The sequence below is a fragment of the Triturus cristatus genome, chromosome 1_1 (assembly GCF_964204655.1).
Source record: "Triturus cristatus chromosome 1_1, aTriCri1.1, whole genome shotgun sequence".
In the NCBI taxonomy this organism is placed as follows: domain Eukaryota; kingdom Metazoa; phylum Chordata; class Amphibia; order Caudata; family Salamandridae; genus Triturus; species Triturus cristatus.
In genome coordinates, this window is record NC_140579.1 from 809,020,931 (window position 1) to 809,046,782 (window position 25,852).

At 47.4% G+C, this 25,852-nt stretch overlaps 1 protein-coding gene across 6 annotated transcripts in view; it reads right to left on the bottom strand.

Annotated features, from left to right (window-relative positions):
• CDC27 (cell division cycle 27) overlaps positions 1–25,852 on the bottom strand; it is a 1,680,535-nt gene that overhangs the window by 701,883 nt on the left and 952,800 nt on the right. For all 6 annotated transcript variants that reach the window (XM_085650282.1, XM_085650285.1, XM_085650283.1 and 3 more), the window contains one exon: positions 7,262–7,434. In XM_085650282.1, the coding sequence (XP_085506408.1) occupies positions 7,262–7,434 (173 nt within the window). The remainder of the gene's footprint in view (positions 1–7,261; positions 7,435–25,852) is intronic.

The following is a 25,852-nucleotide window of genomic DNA, read 5'->3' on the forward strand; positions in this document are numbered from 1 at the left end:
AAGAGTCTTCGAAGTATCACAAGATAGGTGGCTCCTCCCCTGGACTACATTGCGCATGGGCATCCCCTCCATCCTTAGATTGTTTTTCGCCATTGTGGCATAGATTGAGTGTAATACAGTGTATGATGACCATGCTAACTAGTAATTACTGAATGCTACAGCTGCTACAGGCGCCGGGGAGGAGGGTGGGCGATATGAATGTCAGCAGCCCTATATGCCAAGAACAGATGCATACTGGTAAGTAGCATATTCGGTTCGAGGCATGTGGGCTGCTGAATTCATATCTGTGCATAGATTATATAGCAGTCCCTCCATTTAGCGGCGGCTTCCCGTGCCAGCTGCAGCAGTCTGAAAAAGAGTGTTGAGAACAGCCGGTCCTACAGCTGCCTGCTGTCTTGAGTGTACATCTACACAGTAGTGCTTGGTAAATGTATGTATAGTGGACCATGTGGCTGCTCTACATATCTCCTCTAAAGGAATATTTCCCAGGAAAGCCATGGAGGCCCCCAACTTCCGTGTGGAGTGGGCTCTTGGAGGAATTGTTAGTGTGCGCTTAGCTTTTTCATAGCAAATCTGTATACACTTAACGATCCACCTAGCTATTCCTGCTTTGGAAATGGGGTTGCCTTTGTGCTGTGGAGAAAAGGCAACAAACAGTTGTTTTGTTTTCTTGAAATTTTGTGTTCTGTCAATATAGTACAGGAGAGCTCTTTTGATATCAAGTGTGTGGAGCATTCTCTCTGCTACATTCTCAGGATTAGGATAAAAACACTGGTAGTTTTATGGATTGGTTCATATGGAACTGCAAAATTACCTTGGGCATGAAAGTAGGGTTGGAGTGTAGTACGACCCTGTTAGCATGAACCTGTATAAATGGCTCTTGAATGGTTAGTGCCTGAAGTTCACTAAATCTTCTTAGGGAAGTAATGGCAACTAGGAAAGCCACTTTCCATGTTAGAAATTGAATCTCACAAGAGTGTAAAGGTTCAAAAGTTGGTCCCATCAGTCTGGTGAGGACCACATTTAGGTTCCAGACTGGTGAAGGAGGGTGTCTTGGAGGAATCACACGTTTGAGTCCCTTCAAGAAAGCTCTGATGGCAGGCACTTTGAACAGTGAGAGGTGCTGCCTGTTCTGAAGGTAAGCTGCCAGTGCGGTTAAACGTATACGGATAGAATTGTATGCTAGATTGCATCGGTATAAGTGTAATAGATAACAGATAATGTTTTGTGTTGATGCATCCAGCGGATTGATGTCATTTTTACAATAAATGACAAATCTTTTCCACTTAGCCGCGTAGCAGGCTCTGGTAGTGGGTCTCCGTGCCTCCTTGATATTCATACATCTGGAGGCAAGTTTAGGTAGCCAAATTCTAAAATCTCAGGAGCCAGATCGCCAGGTTCCGCTGTTGCGGATCTGGGTGCTGAATCTCGCCATGGCTCTGCGTTAAAAGCGTGGGTGTTAGCCGTAGTCATTGATGCGGTACCACGGAGAGTTCCAGAAACGTGGTGTACCATGGTTGGCGTGCCCACGTTGGAGCAACCAGGATGAGCATCAGTGAGCCTCAGTTTGCGTGCCACCAGCGGTATTAATGGTGCTGGGGGAAAAGCGTACGCAAATCTGCCTGACCAGTTCATCCATATTGCATTGCCCTGCGACTGTGGATGTGGGAACCTGGCGGCAAAGTGTTGGCATTTTGCGTTTTCCCTTGTGGCGAATAGGTCTATCTCTGGATGACCCCACCGTTGGAAGTACGGTTGGAGTACTGATGGATGTAACTCCCACTTGTGTATTTGGTGGCTGTGTCTGCTGAGCAGATCCGCCATCTGGTTGTCCTTGCCCGGGAGGTGTTCCGCCATGAGGAAGATGTTCCTCTGAATGGCCCACTTCCACATGCTCTGAGCCAGATGAGACAACTGTGGGGAGTGTGTCCCTCCCTTCTTTTGTATATAGTACATGGCGGTCATGTTGTCCGTCCGGATCAACACAACTTTGTTGCACAAGTGTACTTTGAATGCCTTCATTGCAAGGAAGATTGCCATGAGTTCCAAAAGGTTGATGTGCATCCTCCTTTGCTGTGTCGTCCATAGTCCCTGCACTGTGTAATTGAGTACATGAGCTCCCCATCCCTGGAGAGACGCGTCCGCCGTTAGTATGATTTGTGGGACAGGCTCTCGGAACGGTCGGCCCTTGCAAGGGTTTTGTGGATTCCACCAATGCAGAGAGTTGTATGCCCGACCGCTCACGAACACTAGGTCCTTCAATTGTCCGTGAGCCTGATTCCACTGACGTGCCAAGCACTCCTGAAGCGGGCGCATATGTAACCTCGCATGCGGGACTATGAAGATGCAGGAGGCCATCATGCCTATCAACTGCATAAACACTCGTGCCGGTAGTGAGTGTTGAGGTTTGAACTTTGTTATGAGTAACTGCATGCTGTTGATCCTTACTGAATTGGGCTGTGCCTTGGCTGCCAGAGTGTCTATGGTCGCGCCTAGGTACTGCTGTACGTGGGTGGGTTGAAGGTGGGACTTTGGATAATTCAGGGAGAAGCCAAGGCTGTGAAGAAGGTGAATGGTGTGGGTTACGTGGTTGGCACACTGCTGGGCCGACCTTCCCTGGATAAGCCAGTCGTCCAGATAAGGATAGACATGTATGTGCTGTCTCCTTAAGTGCGCCCCCACTGTTGCCAGGCACTTGGTGAACACTCTGGGTGCCGTTGTTACTCCGAAAGGGAGCACTTTGAACTGGTAATGTTGGTTGAGAACAGTGAACCTGAGATGTTTTCTGTGTGATGGGTGTATGGGTATATGGAAATACGCATCTTTGAGATCTAGTGTCGCGAGAAAGTCTCCCTGTTTGAGCAACGGCAGCACCTGTTGCAAGGGGAGCATGTGAAAATGCTCTGACAGAATGTAACGGTTTAGAGGTCTTAAATCCAGTATGGGTCTGAGAGACCCGTCCTTTTTGGGGATCAGAAAATACAGTGAGTACACTCCTGATCCCTGTTCTTCTGCTGGCACGAGTTCTATGGCTCCTTTTTGGAACTTCCTGGTGGAATAAGTGCAAGTGCTCTGCGGACATAGGACGGTGTCTTGGTGGTATGTTTGGTGGAGTGGATGTGAGATCCAGACAATAACCGTACTGGACAATGTCTCTCACCCACCTGTCTGTAGTGATTGACTTCCAGACCGGCAGGAACTCCTGGAGTCTCCCCCTGCCAAGTGTTACGTGGTCGGGGGGCAGTGACAAGGCGTCACTGTTTGTTGGTGGCGGAGGACCTGGAGCTGTTGTTTCCTCGGCCTCTGCCCTTGACGTTGTTTCCACGGTATCCACCTCTGTTATTCTTATTATAGGTGGTCTGTGTACCTTGTTTATTGTAATGCGACTGTTGGGAGTTCTGGCCTCCAGATGGTCCTCTGTTGGTAGAGCGACGAAAGGACCCACTCCTAAACTGCTGTGATTACAGAGCCCCCATAGACTTTGCAGTCTCTGTATCTTTTTTGATCTTTTCTAGGGTGGTGTCAACTTCGGGGCCAAAAAGGGAGTCAGGGTTGACAGGTTGAGTGAGTATCGTTGTCTGTATCTCTGGTTTGAATCCTGAGATTCTCAACCAAGCATGCCTTCTTAACATGACGCTGGTGTTAATAGCCCTAGCTGCAGTGTCCGCTACGTCAAGAGCGCACTTAATGGAAGCGTTGCTTATGAGCTTCCCTTCTGTAATAACAGACTCTGCTCCTTCAATAAACTGATCTGGGAGGTGCTGTAGCAGTGTCTCTAGGGTATCATAATGCGCCCTGTCGTATCGAGCCAGAAGTGCCTGAGTGTTGGCAATTCTCCAGATGTTAGCTGCCTGTGCAGCAACTCTTTTTCCTGAAGTTTCCAAGACCTTAGGCTCCTTGTCAGGGGGAGGAGCATCACCCGTTGTCTGTGAATTGGCTCTCTTCCGAGCATTGGACACCACCGAGTCCAAAGGCAACTGGCCTCTTATGTAGGTAGAGTCCACAGGAGCTGGCCTATATTTTTTGTCAATCCTAGGGTTTAGTACTCTCGCCCTTGTGGTCTCCTTAAAAATGTCATTAGCCAGTTTTAGGACCCCCTTCAGCATAGGCAGAGTCTTAACAGATCTTTCTGAGGTAGAGAAGGTATCCATCAGAAAATCATCCTCAATAGGATCAGTGTGGAGCTGTACATCATGATTTTTAGCTGCTCTCTCAATCAAGGCATTGAAAGCAGCAGTATCCTCAGTAGGAGATGATTTTACCACATATGCCTGTGTGTCTGGAGCAGTATGTGGGTCCCCTGTACCAATATCGTCCACCCAAGGTTGGTTTTGATCTTCAGGGTCAGTGTCCACAGGATAAGTGTCCTCCACATCACCAGCATCCCCTGCATCCACATCAAATTGTGTGGGTGAGAATGACTGAGGCTCCTGGTCATAATATTGAACATGTTCTACTAGAACTGGTGACGTGGTCCTCTTCTTCAATGGAATTTTGTAGGGCTCCATTGATTTCTCTGGCAGTATCTTTCTTTTATATATTGACAGTCTACCAGTCTCCGCATCGATAAACTGCCTTGGCTCCTCATCTTCCTGAGGTACTTCGACAGCTCTCTGTCCCATTGGCATTCCTGTTGGTTCTTCGACCGGTTTCTTCGGGTCGACCCCTTTTTGCGGCTCGAGACCCTTCTTTGCGTCGAACATCTTCGGTCGTACCGCCGGTGGTAGTCCGAATTTTATGTGCGTCGACGCGATGTGAACTGTGCTGACCGTCTTCGGCTGCGGGGGTGCTTTTGCGCCGAGCATGGAAGCCGTGTCGTGGATGCGAAAGGGAAGGGAGACTGCGTTGAGTGGACACGTTCCGTCGATACCCTTTTGGACGTGGCATCTAACCCCGAACCAGACGCCGTGTTCTCGACACGAGGACCGGGATGGGTCGGCCGTCGCGAGGCGCTCTATATTTTTGTGTCGACGATCCTCGGCGCCGATTTTTTCGGGTCGGCAACCTTGACCTTGGTTGACCTTGGTTGTTGGCGCCGCCTTCGGCTCGACGTCCCCATGAAGTCTCTGTGCGTCGACGGCCTTATTGTGTTTGTTCGGCTCCGAGGGCTTCGAGGCCTTGTTGCCGACGAGAGACTCTTTCACTTTCGTTTTCGAGGTAGGTGCCTGTGCCTTCAGTTTTGATTTAGTTTGATCGAATGATGGCGCTTTCGATACCGATGGCTCTTTAGGGTAGTTCGTAGCCGGGCCTTTATGCGGGGCTGTAGAACGAGAGGAATGATCTTGGGTAAGGCCTTGTGGCGATCCCTCGACCTGAGCCTTATCGAGTGCCTCTCTGGGCCCTGTACCGACATGTGGGCCTAGCTCATCTTCTGAGCCATCTTCCTCGGCCCCAAGGGCCTCCTAGTCGTCTCCTACCTCTTCGACGACACCATCTTCCTGTTAGTCTACTATCCGCTCGTCTTCGGCATCATAGTCGGATTCTCGCTCCGAAGCCGGATCCGAGAGCTCCCCCCGAACTTCAAGGTCCACGACCTCCTCATCTTCTGTCCCGAAGAGGTTGTCCGGGTTCGGCGTCACTTTCTGCGCCTCGATCCGAGCTGCTCGACGAATGCGAAGGGTCTTCTTCGATCGAAACCTGGAACACGCCATACAGGTGGCTTTGTCGTGGTTTGGAGAGAGGCACTTGTTGCACACCGGGTGCACGTCGAAGCGAGCATACTTAGCGTTGCAAAGAGGGCAACGCTTAAAGGGGCTATTCGATATCTTTGGTTCCATCGTTGATGATCTACTCGAGAACGCCCTCGACAAATATACTTGGCGCCAAACGAAAACAATACCGACGAATGTAAAGGCCTAAATACTCAAAGAGCTAAGATTAGGACATCCGAACCCAATGGCGGAAAAAAACAATCTAAGGATGGAGGGGATGCCCATGCGCACTGTAGTCCAGGGGAGGAGCCACCTATCTCGTGATACTTCGAAGACTCTTCCAGGACAACAATGTGCAATCATCCGGACCCAACACTAGGCGGCGATCTATGCACAGATATGAATTCTGCAGCCCACATGCCTCGAACACCTCTGCACCGGTCACCCTTAGACCGTGGAGCAGAGGACCAATTGCATATATCAGGGGATTCTAGGTTACCTTGTTACTATGAAGCTTGATAAAGGGTTCTCAGCATATTCTCACTTACTCCAGTGGTTGCTGTTTAAGCTTTTTGTATTTCAGATACATAAAATGTAAACATGTTTATGGTCATTTGGACATCATATCTCCATTAAAGGGGATAAGATGCCAAACTGCAAATCATAATTTGTCAATTTACAACCCTCACAACCAACCCTGTGCTGAAATGTGGCCATTGGCTGCAGTAGCTTTATTTATCCCATAAGTGCTGAGCCCTTTTTTTGATGTTTGTGGCAGGTTTTTTCCCCACAAAAGGTATCTAGGCTACATGTGTGAACAACCTGATGCCAAGATGGGATGATCTCTACAGCATTAGAAACAAATACACATCAGTGGCATCCAGGGGTATTTCTGGCCCTTCTCCCCTATGGGTAGATGGGGTAGGAGGATGTAAATCTGGCCCCTGTATGCAGAAATGCTATGAGTGTGGTGAGGGTATAACCCAATGCATAGACTGGTAAGCCTGCATGTCCTTTTGTCAATAAAATAAACACTGTCTAGTGGGCTTTCTGCCCCCTACTTAAATGAGCATATTGAGGGTAAATACCTCAAACTTTTCCCTAAAGAGCAGAAATAATGTTGGGCCTTTAAGAATGGGGGAGAGGACAGGATAAGCTTCATCTCGCCTCATACTATTAAAATAAAGTGAAAAAAAATTACACATGGTCCGACACCACCTCCCAGGAAGGGAGTACATCCAATTACAGATTGACTCATTCAGATGCAAGTGTTCCCGGGTTCCTGCATGTGGAAGGGAGTATTCTACCTTAATGACTGACCATCAGTGAATATCCTACGATGCAGTAAGGAACAATACTATAAATGACTTGTGCAACCAGGTTACAAAAGGATGTGAATTTTGTTTTTCTATTTTAGACAGGTTTAATTAGTTGACTCCTAAAGACTGACTTTTTAGGGTTCCAGCAAAATAGAAAAGCCTGCTTCTCCATATCCAAAAGAGAATAGACTAGACGTTTCTTTGATGTTCTTTTGCTTGAGTATCAATTTAGAGCTTACTTTACAATTATTTTTTGCTCATAATGCAGAAATCAGTAATCTGAATAATTACCTGCATATACTCTGACATCTCGAAGTAGGCTCTACCAACTTGGCACAACACCCAGCCGGTATTGTAGTGGTGAGAAGGCAAATGGGTCAAAATACTGACTGCTTCTTTACAGTTGTACGAACACAAAGCTAAATAACCTTTGCCCATTTCCCGAAGGAGACACATCAAGCCATCTGGGGAAATAAAGCAGGACCCATTTAGCAATATGATCAGAAGTTACTTGTGTAAAAAACTACAAAATAAGAGATACTCTCAAATCACATGAAATGTAATGATTAATCAAATGAGTCTACAGGTTTAATATTTTATACACAGGCTTTGATTCGCATTTCCCCTATTAAATAATAAAATCTTACAACCAGAAACATTTTTCAACGAGGATACAGATTAAAAAATATAGGTAAAATCTGCCTCTGTGGTGTTGAGACATACACACACTCAGATCACAGTTGTATAGAATTGGGTGCATAAACGTGGACAGGAACAAAAAGATCAAAAAGCATTATTAAAGACAGGGACCACCAAATAAAGGTGTAAACATAAAGGAAATATATTAGGCAAGTTGAATGGCTTACGAGAGTAGGTCGGGTTCACATGACTTGATGGTTCCAGCATGACAAGGTCATCCCTTAGCACAGTCGAATACTGTTCAGGAATAACATGGCTAAATGAGTAGAGAATGTGCCCACTTGAGCCTCTATAGCATGCGAACAGTATTTGTATACAGCTCCAACGTTCTGATCACCACAGACCCAATATTCATAACACCTAGAGAAAGACTGCCACAGACTTTTCAGTGTAGGAATCTGGCATTTTATGTAGTGTACCAAAATGAGGTGCACTATGTACACAGTCCAGTCAACCCCTATTGGCTAATAGGGCTTAAATAAATAATCCCAAATGCTCTTTGTGGTAGTGCAGGTGAGCAGCTTTGATTTATCAGAGGGTGGTGTTAAGCATTTGTTTTACAGAGTCAATATATGAGACACAAGAAGAAACTGGAGACCAATTTAGAACAAGCATTGGCACACCCAAATGGTCTCGCCTTTGGGACCTCATAAGTGTTTAGCCATGCAACAGTTGATGTTGTTGCACCAAGGATATTGCGCTGCATAGCTAAATACTTATAATGTCCTGTACATAATCCCCTGTGAATTTTGCACATGCCAGTTGGCTCAGTGTAAATGTGGGATTACGTTTCTAAAGTGTTTATAATAATACAAAGGCTATTTTTGATATAACCTTGTGTGAAGTTCCTTTTGTAGTGTGCCTAGTGTGTTGCTGGTGTGTGTGTGTGTGTTGCGTAAATGCTTTACACATTGCCTCTGGGATACACCGGACTGCTTGTGCCAAACTACCAAGGGGATGAGCAGGGGTTAAACCTGACTGCTTGTGCCAAGCTACCAAGGGGATAAGCAGGGGTTATCAGTGTGTAATTCCCTTGCCCTGACTAAAGTGGTGGTTTCTGCCTGGCTTTGGAGCAAGCATTAACCAACCAGAAATCTAACATTGGGCCACGTGAGGTAGGTAAAAGCAGATGCTGGCAGCAGCAGTTCCCTGGCTGTCCTGCTCCATGAATGGATTTGCACTGGATTCCAGACTTGGAACGCAAACTGGAGAGCTGTTGGGGGCCCGGCACCTCCTGCATTAGCAGTTGGAGCAGGAGATTACTCACTGCGATATTTGGAAACTGGCATGGAGCGACAAAGTGGCGAGATGGGAGAGAAAAGAGCCAGAGGAAAAATTTGAAAAATGCCTATGGAAATGCAGTGAATGAAAGGTGTAAGCCGCCTAAGAAGAGCCTGGTTAATTATGTGACAACATCGAGGCGGAGTAGGAATGCCCGCATTTTTGCTGGTGCGCTGCTCTTTATTTTCGTACTAGGTTTTACTCTGGACTTTATATCTATTCACAGCTAAATGTCCTTTTGGGTGTGTAATCAGTCGATTTATCCCCTGCAGCGCCGCATTCTGTTCTTTTTATAAGGGAGTCAGTTTTTTTCACAAAATGGGTGTAGTGGCACAATTAGGAGCAATTTTACTGGTAAATACCAAGCTGTAATGGGCGGTAGGTGTTAGGGGAAAACCCGGGAGAGTAACTTAACTGCAAGCAGCACCGTGTGCCAACTAGTTGCTGTAAAGCCTCGAATACATAAACGATTTATTTTTCACACAGAAAAATAATTTGTTACAAACAGGAACGTAAAGCAGGTAAAAATCTGTCAAAGCTATATTTTGCATATTTCCAATACCATCACACACGTACATGGACGCGCGGGAACACACACTTGATTTTAGACAATATAGCAACGCTGGAACTTTTGTTTTGAAGGAATGTGGGGTACGCGCCTGGGGGAGGGTGAAGGAACAACGAGTGGCGAACACTGCTCAGGTCAACGTGTTTTCTTAGCATGCTGGCTGTATTAAAATGAGAACCATCAATATAAAAACAGCATTCTTGGTGAAGGTAAAGCAAACCAGCAGACGCATGTTTTACTAGAAAACATTTCTGTGAACTGAGAGGAAATGCAAGGTGAGATTATCTTAATAACATCTTAGAAAAGGGCTGTAATGATACGAGGTGAGGGAAGCTTTCTTTAAGTTAAATGAACACCACGCCAAACTTACAAGACAATAGTGAAAGCTACCACAGTCTGTTGCAGGAAGGTTTGGAGAGAGGCACATCCGGAGTCTACGGCCAATGAGCACTTGGGAACTCTATGTGGTGCACTAGTATTGGTGGAGACTGCATCAGACCCTCCTACTCAGTCAGCTCTCAGAAATATGTTCGGCCGTGGGATCGGTTGTGATGCTGCAGGAACGTGCTAGAATTAGCGATAAGACTATGTATGCTTCCCGTGGTAACAAAAACAAGGGCCTCGGCGAGCATCGCATACAGGAAGGGGCGTGGCCTCCTACAATAATGTAGACGGGGGTGCGGCTGAGAGCAGGTACACGCAGTGTTTACCTTGCGGGCGCAAGTGCGATCATTTCTAACACATGGCGCCGCTGCTCGCTCCCGCAAGGGAAATGCCAAACATGCACGCGCTGCAATAGAAAGCAATGCAAAACGTGCACGTTTTAGCCAAAATGCTGATCGATTCCAAAAGGTCCCATGCGCGCTGGGTAGGCGAGACCTAAAAAAGAACACGCGCGAGCGTGTGGTCAGAGTTGAAAGTCTTTACTAAAAGCCTCGCAGAGCAGCGCGAGCTGACTCAGGCGAGACCCAAAAACAGGGTCTCAAACAATAATTTGGATATACTGGTTCGTTTACACCAGGATACTTATGCCCAAGTGAGATGGGGCTAAGGGGTAGAGCTGACAGAACCAATTGATAGAGGCGTCTTAACCCCACCCTTTTTCCTTTAGATCTTAATGACGTGATAAGTTCTGTAGAGGACGGTTCAAATGATGCCCCTGGTCTCTGATGACGCAAAACATCTTTTACTTTTTGCAGACAACACCCTCATGATCGCATAACCCCCATGGGGCTACAGTGCTTAGTGAGCAAGTTTAAAAACTTGTGCTGATAGAGGTCTTATAAAAAAAAATAAAAAAAATGTCTCCAAGACCACATTTATGACTAAGTACACATAAATCTTTTAGGGGGATCAATAATGTTAAGGGTTTGCCTTCTGGAAAGGATAAACTAACCAAATCCAGGTCATGGGCGCCACAAGTTGATAACAGTATAAATTTAATTCAACACTCTGTGGCCATAGTAAGACAGTAATGAGCATTTTGAACAGGGACCATTTGACCTGCACTTGAGGTGTATAGAGCGAAAACGGAAGGTAGTGCACTCTACGGATCCAACTATGGGGCTTCTCGAGCCTTGCCAGACTGGGGATTGCAGAGAATAAATTTCTAAGAGGTATAACTAATCTTTCTATTAATACACCACTAAGACGAAATATGGGTTTTAACTCAATAATACATTTGGCTCAATTAAGACCACTATTGGATTGGAGAAGGTTTAAGTACTCTATTGAGCTGGAGGACTATTGTGGAGCTATGGAGGAGGTGGTCTCACTGGATATATGTCTTAAAATAAAGTGGTTGCTATATACGAATACAAATTGGTCTAGGGGAATATTGGTCTTCTATGACACCAATGTCCCACTTAGCCAAAACCACACTCAAAGATGCATACTGGGCTTACATATATGACCGTGAATTCCAGAGAGTCCTCTTGATTCTTAGATTTTAATACTTTGACTGTTTGAATCATTTTTGGATTTCATTACCTCATTGACTGCAAGGGCACTTTTCCTTACATTTCGCTAGGGCACTTTACCGATCATGTGTTTTACAGCAAACTGGAATACAGTAAAGATATTAAATACTGTTTGTCCTATTTGCCAGAAAGCAGTGGAAACACTAGCGCACTCTTTTTCTGCATGGACATACTCATCCTAGGAAAACATGGATTATCCCTGTTTGTAAACAATTAGGCTGCTGCCAACTAGAGGTAGCCTTACGCCTACTCCGCCCAGCTACGTCGCAAACAGTTGTTTGCGTAGTAGCCAAATACCTTTATTGGAGTTGTATTATTAGAAGGAGGCGCCAGGAATGAACAGCATAGTCTTTCTGGGGCTACTGTTTAGCTCGGTCTGATTTAAATATGTGCTAGACTTTAAAAATAAAACAAGCATTGGCATAGCCAATAGGTCTCGCCTTTGGGACCTTATAAGTGTTTAGCCATGCAACAGTTGATGTTGCACCAAGGATATTGTGCTGGATAACCAAACACTTATAAGGTCCCAATGGCGAGACCTATTGGCTACGCCAATGCTTGTTTTACTTTTTATTATCAATGTGCTCGCTGAGTTGCTCATGTTTTTTTTGTGGTGCTCGTTACGCAGTCTCACTGTGTTCTGGTTTGCGACAGGATAAGTTACCGTTCCAAGTTTGTTACAAACAGTGATGTGTAATATTTCGCTGCCTCGCAGTACTTTGATGATATTCTCATAATTTCCAGCAATGCTACCATGGCATTGTGCAGCTATGCAAAACCAATCACATCCATTCTATAACATGGTTGTTATATGCTACACACTATGATGGCTTTACTGTTTGACTTTAATATCCCATCACTGTATATGTTTATATAATTTTTGTTTAACCTTGAAAATCTAATAAATATATTCAGACAAATAAAACCATGTGTACACTCAAATAGAAGTGGTAAATATGTCTGTAAATGAGGCACACAATGCTATTCTTTTAGAGTCCATGTTGAAACATGTCCTTTTATTTCAGCTTATGTTTATTGTACTTTTATGAGTCAACAGTTTTAACCAGCACTGAAAGGCGATAGTCCCTGCCGCTTGTGGTTTATTCCACCCCCACCCACGCTATTGACTATAATGGCTGGAGAGCAAAAGCTATGTAAGGTATCTGATACCAGGAGGATTCCATCTCGCATGCTATGCACAGACTTGAGGGATTTATAAAACCATAATGTAGTCACCCCTGCCACAGTGTATAGTCTTTCAAAAGATACTGTACTTCAAGTTGCAAAACCCTAAATGCTGGCCATAAGTTCCAACTCCTGCAGCTGCTGCACACACGACAATTCCCAAAATTATCTTCGATATTAGGCAGGGCAGAATTTTGCACAACTGTAAGCATCAGTTGTGTTACTCTTTGTCGGTAATCTAGAATTTCAAATGCATGGAGCCGCTGTTGATTGAGAATAATGGAGATTCATCTACAGTAGTAAATGGTTGGGGAATTTCGGTGATCTGAGAAATTTGAGTTTAATATCAGGCCATCAGGGTGATTTTTTTTCCTAGGGTGTCACATTTCTGTACCATGAACACTTTGGACTAAAGAGTGGGTAGCCTACAGCTGCAGACAGAATGGTAAAGTGTGCAATATTGAATTTGGGAACAGCATGTGTTTGTGCATTTCTCTAAGTTGTATGTAGACAGAAGCAATTTGGTACATTTCAAGGGGTGGTGAACAGTTCAATAGGAATGCAGTTACATAGAATATAAACAATTTATTAATTGCTAGTATGATGTCTGGAAACAGGTTGGTCGGAATATGTAATAGAGTTAAGAAGAAAAAAATAAATGCTGTGCAGGTCTGTAAAAGTTGGTAGGACAAAGGTCATGTGTTATTGAGCCTGTTAACCTTTCAAGCAAGAAGGGTAAATAAGTGAAAGAAACATTTAAGGGACATTGTACACGACAAGCATCAACTACAGTACATACATTATGCAGCGCATGGGCGAGGCAGTATGTGGGTAACGCCTAAGAACAAGAAAACCGAGATTTCGATAATGTGTTTGGCAGAGTGCCAGTGTGCTGTGATAAAGGAAGGAAGGATAAAGAATCACAAACTTATTACAGAAAAGCAAATCTGGTTTGGGTGTTTTACTCCTCCGGCCAAGCTTTAGGCTGATTTGACTGATACTTATGTGGCTGGGTTAGAGATCAGAGTGAACTTGTGCTAAATGTAGGTGCCTCCTTCGACACAGATTCAAGAAGTAGCACTCAATCTACAGCTCACATTCAGTAATTGTCACAAGTACTCAGGAAAGTACCTTTCCTAGAAAAGTCATTTTTGATATCATACAATCAAAAGTACCTATTTAAGCTAACTTTTACGCGAGGAAGAGTATATTGCAAAATAGAAACCACACACCGTTTAAGTCGGGCATGAGCATAATGAACAGTAAAATGAACAGTAAAATGAACAGTAAAATGAACAGTAAAATGAACAGTAAAATGAACAGTAAAATGAACAGTAAAATGAACAGTAAAATGAACAGTAAAATGAACAGTAAAATGAACAGTAAAATGAACAGTAAAATGAACAGTAAAATGAACAGTAAAATGAACAGTAAAATGAACAAGCATTGGCGGCCGTGAAAGTGAAACTAATATCCCGCGCGGCCGTGAAACTGAAGCTGACGAAGGGGGAGAAGGAGGGCATAGGAAAGCCATAAACTAAGGAAAGACAGATGGCGCCTGATAGGAAACTGCAGCGGTGAAAGTACACAGCTGCGCGCGTGCACGCTCACGTGCATGCAAGCTTTAGGCCACAGTCAGCACTTTGATAACCCGTACGCTAAATGTCTCGGCCAGACCAGCGCATGCGCTGGATCAGGCGAGACCTAAAAATGTCTTTAGATGTCGGGTTTCTATTACCAGATCTCGGGGTCAGAGTCGCAGGGGAGACCCCTCCTCGTGGTGTTGGGCCACTCGAACTAGAGCCGTGGGTGGTGCAGGCTGACTCGCGGATTTGGCTGGAGCCAGAGTCTGTTGGTGAAAAAATCCAGTGTTCACGGGAGACAAAGTCTTCTCTTTGGAAGGCAGGGCAGGTCCTCGGGGTTCTGGAGTTTGCTGGCTGCAGGACACACCGGAGTTTTTCTTGTGCAGGTTCGAGGTGGAGACAGGCTGGGGCCAAGTCAGTGGGCGTCGTCCTCCTCTTAGCTTCGGCACGGCTGTTCGGTCCTTATTTTCTTCTTGGTCGTTGCTTGTTTGACGAGGCAAGGTTCTGGGGTGCCCCTAAATACTAGATTTAGGGGCATTACAGGTAAATAAAGAGGTTGGGACAAATGGGTCCCTTTCTTGGGGTGGGTACACACCCTATTATGCCACCCTTCAGTGGAAGGGGGGCATATGCCTCACTCTGGTTGGCTGGGTCCCCCCCATATGCAAGATGGCGGGGACAGAGTTGTGCTTCACCTCGCCTCCCTCACATAAGGGGTGGGGTTAGCAAAGGTGGGCACACCTCTCTTCCTCACTTGTTTTTCCTGCCAATGCTTCAGCCCACAGTGGGGGTCAGGACCGGTGGGGGCTAGTTCCTGAAAGCAGCAACAGGCCTGGGGAAGCTCACAAAGACGGCAAGCCTTTGAAGCTTTCCCTTCCTTGACCCGGTCCATCCTGGGGGAGGAGGCTTGGCACTTTGTCTCAGGATGTGCATTGTTTCAGACCCCCACGAGCACAAGCTCTTGACCCAGGGGTCCAGAAACATGTCTGGTGGTGGCAGCTGGGGAGCAGCCACTCAGCCTGGACACTAGTGGTAGGTCATTTTTCAGGGGGCATCTCTAAGATGCCCTCGGTTTGCATTTTTCATTAAATCCTACACTGGCATCAGTGTGTGTTTAATGTGCCAAGAAGTTTGATACCAAACTTCAGTTTTCAGTAAAGCCATTATGGTACTGTGGCGTTCGTAATGACAAACTCCCAGCACCATATACTCTTAATGGCATTACTACACTTACAATGTCTACGAATTGGCTTAGACACTGTAGCGGTACAGGGCTAATGCACCTGTTCCCTCACCACTGGTATAGTGCACCCAGCTAGAGGGGTGGCTGATCTATGCCAGGGCAGCGGGTTGTAGGCATGGCACACAGGGATGTGTGCCGTGTCGACTCTTCACTTTGTTCTGCACCAAAACAAGCAGCCTGCAAAGGCATTATGTAAGTGTAAAGGTACAGGGCCTCTAAGGGTGGCACAAGAAGTGCTGCAGCCCTTAGATGCCTTCCCAGGTCACAGTGCCCTGGGTACCTGTGGTACTATTTACCAGGGGTTGACCTGTGGCCATAGAGTGCCAATTGGGTTTCGTCTTAAATGCAGTTTTAGGGAAAGAACCTATGCCCTGGGGACATGATTGGCAGCAGCCCAGGGCACACTCAGTCAAAGTACATCAGCAGTTCAGCAAAAAGTGGGGGTAACCATGTAGAAAGAGAGCACTTTCTTAGAGAAAGCAGATCGGGAAGCGGTTGGTGGCTGCAGGTAAGTGGCTCGCCCACTTCAAGGGAGATACTGGCTGGTTGACAAAGTGCTGGAAGCCCTTCAAGCCTATGAGAGGATGCACAGCTGAAGGACGAGTCGGATCTTTGCCTCTGTCTGGACAGGAGCAGGCAGGGTTTGACGCCAAACTCCACAGCTTGTCCACAGTGCTTGAGTCTTCGGATTTTCTTTGTCCTCCTTTCAGGTAGAAGCATCTGAGTTCCTGGTGCCAGTGGGCCACCTAAATACTGCATTTAGGGTGTAAAACTGGCTCTATATATACACACACCAAAGTGAGGTACAGTGTGTATAGAGTCCAAGAGTCTCCAGATGTAGGTAGAGATTAAAGTTAGATAGAACCTTACTCTCTAATTGTGGTAGAGTGGTCGAGCAGTAAGGCAGTATCAGAGGACAGTGTTAAGCATTTGATGTACCCACTCCGTCAGCAAATTAATTCACACACTCAATAACTGAACTCTAGGCCAATTGTTTTTGTATAAAAATATATTGTTTATTTTTAGAACCAGGCAAGCCTGGTACAGGTAAGCATTAAATACTTTTCAGTAATAAGCAACTGGATATAGAACAGTTGAAAAATGCAATAGGAATTGTACTTTGAGTTACAGGGGAGCAGTAGTATGCAACACTTGGCAAATGCAGTACATTGAAATGAATAGGCTTTTTCAAAAATTGCAGGTAAGTTACTTTTACATTACTTTTTCTAACTCCGAACTGGATGCCTAGATTCAGCACTGGGACATTTCCTGAAAACAGTTGAGAAAATGCGTTTTGGTTATTGTTACAATTTTTAAAGAATATTTCAAATTTTCAAAACTCCACACCGTTTTTCGAAAGAAAATTGTCAATGTTATTCTATGGACGAAAAACAGGTTATCGGTTTGCAGGCAAGTAAACGACTGTGGGAGTTAAGGTTCTGGGGTTAGACTCAGGGGTCCCCCAGGGTCAGTGGTGCACTGAGATTGCACCCTCTGCGGCACTAGGGCGGCCAGGTGCAGAGTGTTGAGGCCCAATGTTATCCTATGGAGGACAGGGGGCTTCCGGTTGGTGGCAGCTGGCTAGCAGGCCACACGGCTGTGGAAGCAAAGCTCCTAGGGTTTAGCTCAGGGCAAGTTGGGGACCAAAGTAGCACCAAAGGTGCACCCTCAGCCGCACTAGGTGGGCCGGGTGCAGGGTGATGTTTTGAGGTCGGGTGCCCTGTTTACAATGGAGAACCTCTGGGATAAAGAAACACTGCAGGCTCGTGGATGAGAATCTTCTGGGTGCGACCACCACTTCGAGGGGTAAGTTGGGATATCGTAGGTGGGTTAGGCACTGTTGGTTTGGGCACACAAGGCCGTGGGGTGCCGGATGCAGGGGTGCCTTGGGACGTCGGATTGTCTTACCTGCCCTGGTTGCGGTGGGGGTCCTCTGGATTGAGGCAGCAGGCGTCGTCTGGAGACTTGAGGCAGGTCAGGTGTCGCCAGATCTCGGGTCAGGATCGCCGGGGGGACCTCCTCGTGCTGTTGGTTCACTCTAGCTCGGGCCGGGGTCGGCGGGTGCAGTGTGTGCTGGATTTGTGGTCTCTGGCTGGCACCAGAAGCTGCAGTTTAAACACGTCCAGTGTTCTCGGGAGATAGAGTCCTTGAAGTGTAGGCAGGCAGGTCCTCCGGGGTTTGTGAGGTTGCTGGCTGCAGGACACGCCGGCATGTCGCAGAAACCGGTTCGAGGGGAGACAGGCCTGTAGGGCTGGGGCCAAGTCAGTGGGTGTCGTCCTCTCGTTAGCTCTGCACGGCTCTTCGATCCTTCTCATCTTCTTTTCTTGTGGTTTCTAATCTGATGAAGCAAGGTTCAAGGTGCCCGCTAAATACTAAATTAAGGGCGTTACTGGTAGGTAAAGGGAAGGGACCAATGGGTCCCTTCCCTGGGGTGGGTACACCCCCTATTCTGCCACTCTCCTATGGGAAGGGGGCAGAAGCCTGGTCGGCTGGGTCCCCCCCATCCTCAAGATGGCGGGGGCTCGAGGTTGTGCTTCACCTCACCTCCCCCACCTGTGGGGTGGAGTTGGCAGAGGTGGGCACACCTCCTTTCCTCACTTGCATTTCCCCCGCCGGTTCTCCCGTCCTAATGGGGGGAAAAACCAGTGGGGAGCAGTTGCTGAAAGCAGCAATTGGTCTGGAGAGGCTCACAAAGGCAGCATGCCTTTGAAGCTTCTCCTTCGCAAACCCTGCCCACCCTGGGGGAGGAGGCTTGGCACCTCGTCCCAGGATGTGCATTGTTTCAGGACCCCACGAGACCAGGAAGCTCTCGACCCAGAGGTCCAGAAACATGTCTGGTGGTAGCAGCCTAAGCAGCTACTCAATCAGGTCACTAAGAGTTGGTCAAGTTTCAGGGGGCATCTCTAAGATGCCCTCTGTGGTGCATTTTACTTTAAATCCCGCACTGGCATCGGTGTGGGTTTAATGTGCTGAGAAGTTTGATACCAAACTTCCCAGTCTTCAGTGTAGCCATTATGGTGCTGTGGAGTTCGTAATGACAAACTCCTAGCACCATATACTCATAATGTGCCCAGGAATGGACTTGGGCACTATAGGGGTACAGGGTTCATGCTCCTGTACCCTCACCACTGGCATAGGGCACCCAGCTAGAGGGGTGACTGATGTATGCCAGGGCAGTGGTTTGTGGGCATGGCACACAGGGATGTGTGCCATGTCAACTATTCACTTTGTTCTGCACCAAGGCACTCAGTTTGCAAAGGCAGTGTGAGAGTGTCAGGGTACAGGGCCTCTGCGGGTGACACAATAAGTGCTGCAGCCCTTAAGAGTTCTCCTCTGGTCACAGTATGCCTGAGTGTAGCCGGGACTGGGTACTGAAATGGCAACCTTGAGGGCTGTGCAGACGCCAGCAGTCACGAGGAGCTTGGAAGGGGCAGTGGGAGGAGCTGCGCAGAGACCAGGGGTCAGAGGCTACTTACTGGAGCCACACAGCAGCCTCCATAAGTATTCCTCGGAGGTGGGAGGGGCTGGCAGTGAGCGGCAATCAGGAAAAGAAGCGGGTAAAAATGGCAGGAATGAACAATGGCCAGAAGCAGGGGCTGAAAACACAAGGATTGACATAGCCAATAGGTCTCGCTTTTGGGACCTTATAAGTATTTAGTTATGCAGCACAATATCCTTAGTGCAACAACATTAACTGCATGGTTGCATGGTTAAACACTTATAAAGTCCCAAAGGCGAGACCTATTGGCTATGCCAATGCTTGTTTTAGATCTTGCCTAGGGACAGCTTTGTTTTCACCCACTGTTTTGTAAAGTAAGGCACTGCAAAAACATTCTTATATTCAGCTGAATGCTTTGATGGCTTATATCAGCCATATTACTTACAACTTAGGCTGTCCCAATGTAGATATTCACAAACATGCAAGCGCCAGTATTTCCAAGGGCGCAGAGGTTGAAAGACTAACGTCGAATCAAATCGGTCTCTTGAAGCTTCTGCAGATGCATGCATCAAGCGCCGATTCCACATTATCTAAAGTCGCGTGCCAACAGTTTCCTTCAGTCTTAAGAATTGATAATAGAAACAAGCTCACAATTGGTAATAGGGAGATAGCCTTTATGATTTGCATCTTTGAGTGTCAATCATTTTTCATTTATGGCTTCATGCTACGAGGGGGAACAGTAGTACCTTGTCTGCCAGTCTTCCCTAAAAGCAAACTTTTGTGGGGAATCCAGTCACCTCACATATGCACCTCTCTAGTTCCACCCTGTGGCCGCCTGAGGAACACTTGTACATGTACACGCAAGATTCATTCAGCATTCGGTGTTCCTTAAAATATGGCACAGCGAATGCAGCAGCCGTTTTGGGAAACAACATCATGCTGCAGGAAAGAGCATGTTTCTCAACTCCAGACGATATGACATTTTAAATTTATTAGTATACTTTTAATACAGAGTTTCAAAAGAAAGAATTGCGACATGAAATCAACACTGCTGGTTTCGAAGGGAGCATCCTCGTCCCTAGACTTTACCTTCAGGCAGTATGTGTAGAAATGTATAACATAATAAAAATAAGCGCGTGCGCCTCAAGTTAAGAAAAGCACGCGAGTGGTCAGCGCGAAAGCACTTGAGCCATGACGGCGTGTAACTAAAAAGTAAAAAAAAAAAAAAAGGAAGCATGTCTGCTGGCGAGTGGTGTGCGATGGGCGCACACCATGACGAGAGAGGAAAGCCAGATGGCGCCTCCGCTCGTCATTGTGCGCGTAACCGCAGGGTCTGTGCTACCCAAAAAGCTGAGGACGCATTTCTAAAGCCCCCACTAATTAAATGTCTCGCCAGACCAGCGCATTTGCTGGCTCAGGCGAGACCTAAAAACCATGCAATAGGAGTGTAACAAGTGAAAGCAAATTAAATTAACCAGCGAAAAAGGGCCAAATAAAGAGGAATATGCTACTTACCAGTATGCATCTGTTCTTGGCATGTAGAGCTGCAGATCTACACACTTTTGCATAGATCGCCATCTGGTGTTGGGCCCGGATGTTTGCCATTTGTTTTTTCTCTTGGAAAGTCTTTGGAAGTCACGAGGTCGGTGACTCCTCCCTTGGATCGTATTGCGCATGGGCTTCGGCTCCATCCTCAGATTGTTTTTCGCCAACAGGGAAAGATGGAGCGTAGTAACAGTGAAGAAACCCATGTGTGTTGTATCTAAATAAGATAGACTGGAACAGATACAGGTAGCCGGGGAGGCGGGTGGGCATGTGTAGATCTGCAGCTGTACATGCCAAGAACAGATGCATACTGGTAAGTAGCATATTCCGTTCGAGGCATATGAGCTGCAGATTACACACTTTTGCATAGACTATATAGCAGTTCCCAACCTTAGCGGCGACCACCGGTATCTGTTGCAGTGGTTTGAAAGTGTTTTTAGGAAAGCCTGGCCCACACTAGCTTGTTGCTTGGTTTGCACATCTACACAGTAATGTTTAGTGAAAGTGTGCGGTGTTGACCATGTAGCTGCTTTGCAGATATCATCTAATGGGATGTTTCCTAGAAAAGCCATAGAAGCCCCTATCTTTCGTGTAGAGTGGGCTTTAGGGGGAACAGATAGCGTTCGTTTTGCTTTGTGGTAGCAAATCTGTATGCATTTTACAATCCACCTAGCTATCCCTGATTTTGAGATGGGGTTACCTTTGTGTGGTGGAGAGAAAGAGACATAGTTGTTTGGTCTTTCTGAAAGGTTGTGTTCTTTGGATATAGTAAAGTAAGGCCCGTTTAACATCTAGCATGTGTAGAGCCCTTTCTGCAACCGTTTGAGGTTGCGAGAAAAATACCGGTAATTCTACCGATTGGTTTAGATGAAAAGGGGAAATGACTTTAGGTAGGAATTTTGGGTTGGTATGGAGAACAGCCTTGTTCTGATGCATTTGGAGAAAAGGTTCTTGTATGGTAAGTGCTTGTATCTCACTGACCCTTCTAAGGGAAGTGATGGCTACAAGAAAAGCTGTTTTCCATGTGAGAAATTGCAGTTCGCATTTATACAAAGGTTTGAAGGGCGGTCCCCATTAGCCTTGAAGTTCCACAGAGGTGAGGGTGGTACTCTGGGGGGAATTATTCGTTTGAGGCCTTCCATGAAGGCTTTAATGGCAGGCACTCTGAAAAGTGATAGGTGCTGTCTGTTTTGTAGGTAAGCGGCAATTGCTGCGAGGTGTAGCTGAATGGATGTATATGCTAGGTTACACCTTTGTAGATGGAGTAAGAAGCATATGATGTGTTGCATAGACACGTCTAGAGGATTGATTGTGTTATGGCAATAAACAATAAATCTTTTCCACTTGGCAGCGTAGCAGGCTCTAGTGGTAGGGCGTCTAGCTTCTCTGAGGACGTTCATACAGTCAGGGGGAAGGTTAAGATATCCGAATTCTAGGATCTCAGGAACCAGATCGCAAGGTTGAGCTGAGCTGGATCCGGGTGCCTGATCTCTCCATGGTTCTGGGTTAGGAGGCATGGCGAGAGGTGTAGCTTTTGGTGTGGTACTACCGAGAGTTCCAGCAGTGTGGTGTACCAAGGTTGTCTGGCCCATGTTGGAGCTACTAGGATCAGTGTGAGGGAATGCTGTTGTAGCTTTCGCACCACTAATGGAATTAGTGAGAGAGGTGGAAAGGCGTACGCAAATTTGCCTGACCAGTTCATCCATATCGCATTGCCTTTGGACAATGGGTGTGGGTATCTGGCGGTGAAGTTTGGGCATCTTTTGTTTTCGTGGGTGGCAAAGAGGTCTATGTGCGGATGCCCCCACATCTGAAAGAACGGGTGAAGAACCTGTGGGTGAAGTTCCCACTCGTGGATCTGCTGCGTCTGTCTACTGAGCAGATCTGCCATGGTGTTTTGGACTCCGGGTACATGCTGGGCCAGGAGAAAGATTGTGTGGAATAGCCCATCTCCATATGCTCTGTGCTAGTTGAGAGCTGTGGAGAGTGTGTGCCGCCTTGTTTTTGAATGTAGTACATGGCCGTCATGTTGTCTGTGCGAATGAGGACTGCCTTGCCTAAAATCTGTGTTTGAAAGGATTTTAGGGCTAGAAAGATTGCCAGTAACTTCAGCTGGTTGATATGGAGTGACATTTGTTGCTGCGTCCATGTGCCCTGCACTGTGAGATGTAATAGATGAGCTCCCCAGCCGGAGAGCGATGCGTCTGTTAGTATTATTTGTGGAACCAGGTCCAGGAACGGTCGACCTCTGGAAAGATTTGTGGTGTTCCACCACTGCAAAGAGCGATGGGTGCGACCGTCTACCAACACCAGATCTGTCAGTTGCCCCTGGGCCTGGTTCCATTGGCGCGCTAAGCACTCTTGGAGTGGACGCATCTGGAGTCTTGCGTGAGGCACTATGAAAATGCAAGAGGCCATTATCCCTATTAGTTGCATAAACACTCTTGCTGGAAGGGAGTGTTGAGGTATGAATTTTTGACGCAAAGCCTGAATGCTTGCAATCCTGGCCGGATTGGGGTAGGCTATGGCTTTTGAGGTGTCTATGGTGGCACCGAGGTATTGCTTTATGTGGGATGGTGTTAGCTGGGACTTTTGGTGGTTCACCGTGAAGCCTAGCTGGTGAAGTAGATGGATTGTAGTGGCGGTGTGGTGTACACATCGGTTGTAGGACGTGGCTTTTATCAGCCAGTCGTCCAAATATGGGAAGACGTGCATGTGCTGTCTTCTGAGGTGTGCCGCCACTACCGCTAGGCACTTGGTGAATACCTTTGGTGCTGTTGTGACCCCGAATGGGAGCACCTTGAACTGGGAGTGTTGCCCGTCCACTACAAACCTGAGGTACTTTCTGTGAGCATGGTGTACCGGAATGTGAAAGTATGCGTCTTTCAAGTCCAGTGTGGTGAGGAAGTCGTTCTGGGAGAGGAGCGGAAGTACCTGCTGAAGCGTTACCATTTGACAATGGTCTTAATGTATGTATGTGTTTAGGGGCCGGAGATCTAGAATAGGCCGTAGAGTCTCGTCCCTTTTTGGTATTAGAAAATATTGGGTAGGCGGTGTGGCAGAGCGGGCGGTATTTGTTTTGCCTCTGCCTTTATTGTTATTGCCCCTATAGCCGCATCTTTGATAACCCCTTGTGAAGGTGCACTGAGCAGGGGATTTGTAGGAAGTGGACGCACTATCTGAGGAGTAGCCTCTAGCCGTACCCCAAAAGGAAGAGCGGCGAAAGGAGCACCTAGGAGGGTGTGACTGCAGGGCTCCCATAGATTTTGCCGTATCAGTGTCCTTCATTTTCTCGAGGGCCTCATCTACCTATGGGCCGAATAGGTGTTCTTGGTCAAAGGGATGATTTAGGATGGAGGCCTGTACCTCAGGTTTGAAACCTGATACTCTCAGCCAAGCATGGCGACGGAGGACGCTAGTGTTAATGGCCCTGGAGGCTGTGACCGCTGCATTTAAGGCACAGCGTATGGAGGTGTTAGTTATAGTCTTAACCTCTTGAATTATTTAATTGGCCCTATTTTTGTATCTTTCTGGGAGGTGGTGCATTATGGTTTCTAATTCATCATAATGCGCCCTATTGTATCTGGCCAATAGCGCTTGTGTTGGCGATACGCCATATATTGGCTGCCTGTGACGCAGTGCGCTTTCCTGACGCGTCTAGTAGCTTTGGCTCCTTGTCAGGTGGTGGTGCTTCGCCTGACGCCTGGGAGTTTGACCTCTTCCGTGCAGTGGAAACCACTAGGGAATCTAGTGGCGCTGGCTTTTTAATATAGGCAGGATCTGTGGGGGCAGCTTTGTACTTTTTTTCTATGCGTGGGTTAATGACCCTAGCCCTGATTGGGTCCTTAAAAACCTCTGGCGCACGTTTTATCACCCCCTTGAGCATAGGTAGTATGGAGGTAGACCTATGTGCGGTATCAAAGGTGTCGAGGAGGAAATCCTCCTCCACTGGGTCAGTGTGTAGCTCTACCCCGTGATAATGTGCCGCCCTCTGAAGTAGGTGGTGGAAACCTAATGAGTCTTCCGGTGGAGATGGCCTGGAAGGGTAAAGGTCATCTTGTGGGACGCCTGGAATATCTGGATTATTGTAGTTGTCCCATGGGTCTGGGGATCCTGTAGGGGTGGGGTCTTGGGGCACATCCCCTGGATCGTAATATGGGTCCCCCTGATCATCATCGTCTGGAGACGGGGTCGGAGAGCGATGAGGTGGGGGTGGAGAAGGTGGAGGGGACGGAGGTGGAGAGGGTGGAGGAGGTGGGGAAGGCATTCTGAAAGGGGAGGTAGCAGAGTCCTTCCTCTTTGGAGGTGGAGGCGGAGCCGGTTTTTCCAAATGTCTTTTTGGAAGAGTGCCAAATGTCCAGTTTTTGGATCCTTGGTAAGAGTCTTTTGCAAGGGATCCGGTGTAAACAGTTTCTATGACAATGTTTGTTCCGTCGGCGCCGAAGGTTTCGGGGCCGATTACTTTTTAGGCTTGTCCGTGCCGTGCTTAGCACTGGGCTTGGGAACCTCCGTTTTCTTGGTCGGCGCCGAGGTGGGCTTCGGCGTGGAAGTGGAAGTGCCGGTGCCGAGGGCCTTATGGGGGTTGGTCGGTACCGAAGATGGCGTCGGTATGGAAAGGCTGGGTTTCGACACCGAGGGCTTTGGTGCGGAGCTCGGTGTCGAGGTAGAAGCCGGTTTCTTTTTCGGTGCCGAAGTGTGTTTCTCGGCACCGCTGGAGGGCTGGCTCGAGCCAGAGCCGCCGGAAGGCTTACTTGGCTTCTTCACCGGGCCCGAAGGTGGGGTGTGTGAAGCAGTGTCTCTGGTCTTGCCTAGGCCCGGAGGCGAAGGCGTGACTGAAGCCTTTTTGGGTGTGGGCGCGGGTGTGGGAGGGGGTATAGTACTCACGACCCTCTGCGCCGGGGTGATGTCCTCCACATCGGACTCGTCGGCTTCGGAAGCACTGACGAGGTCCTCTTCGGTGTGCTGCTGTCCCGGATCTTCGCCGTCGTCCCCGAAGATGTCGAGTGGAACGGAGGTCGAGGAGTGCGCCATGTTCCGTGTGGCTCTTCGATCTCGAATAGTCTTTATCGATCTGAAAGACTTGCAGGCCGGACAGTCTCGAGCCTCGTGTTCAGGGGAGAGGCAGAGGTTGCACACCTCCTGAAGATCGGTGTGGGGGAATTTGGACCCACATCGAGGGCACTTCTTGAAAGGAGTTCTTTCCATCAGCTGGGACCGGAGCTTGGGTAGGCCCGAAGGCCGCCGTCGATGACTAGAACCGAAGATGTGTCGAAGAGAAGGTGATTGAGGAGATCTGGATCTGAACAATACCGAGATAAGCGAGGATTCCGCTTCGATCGTCGAACTGGAAATGTTTGGAA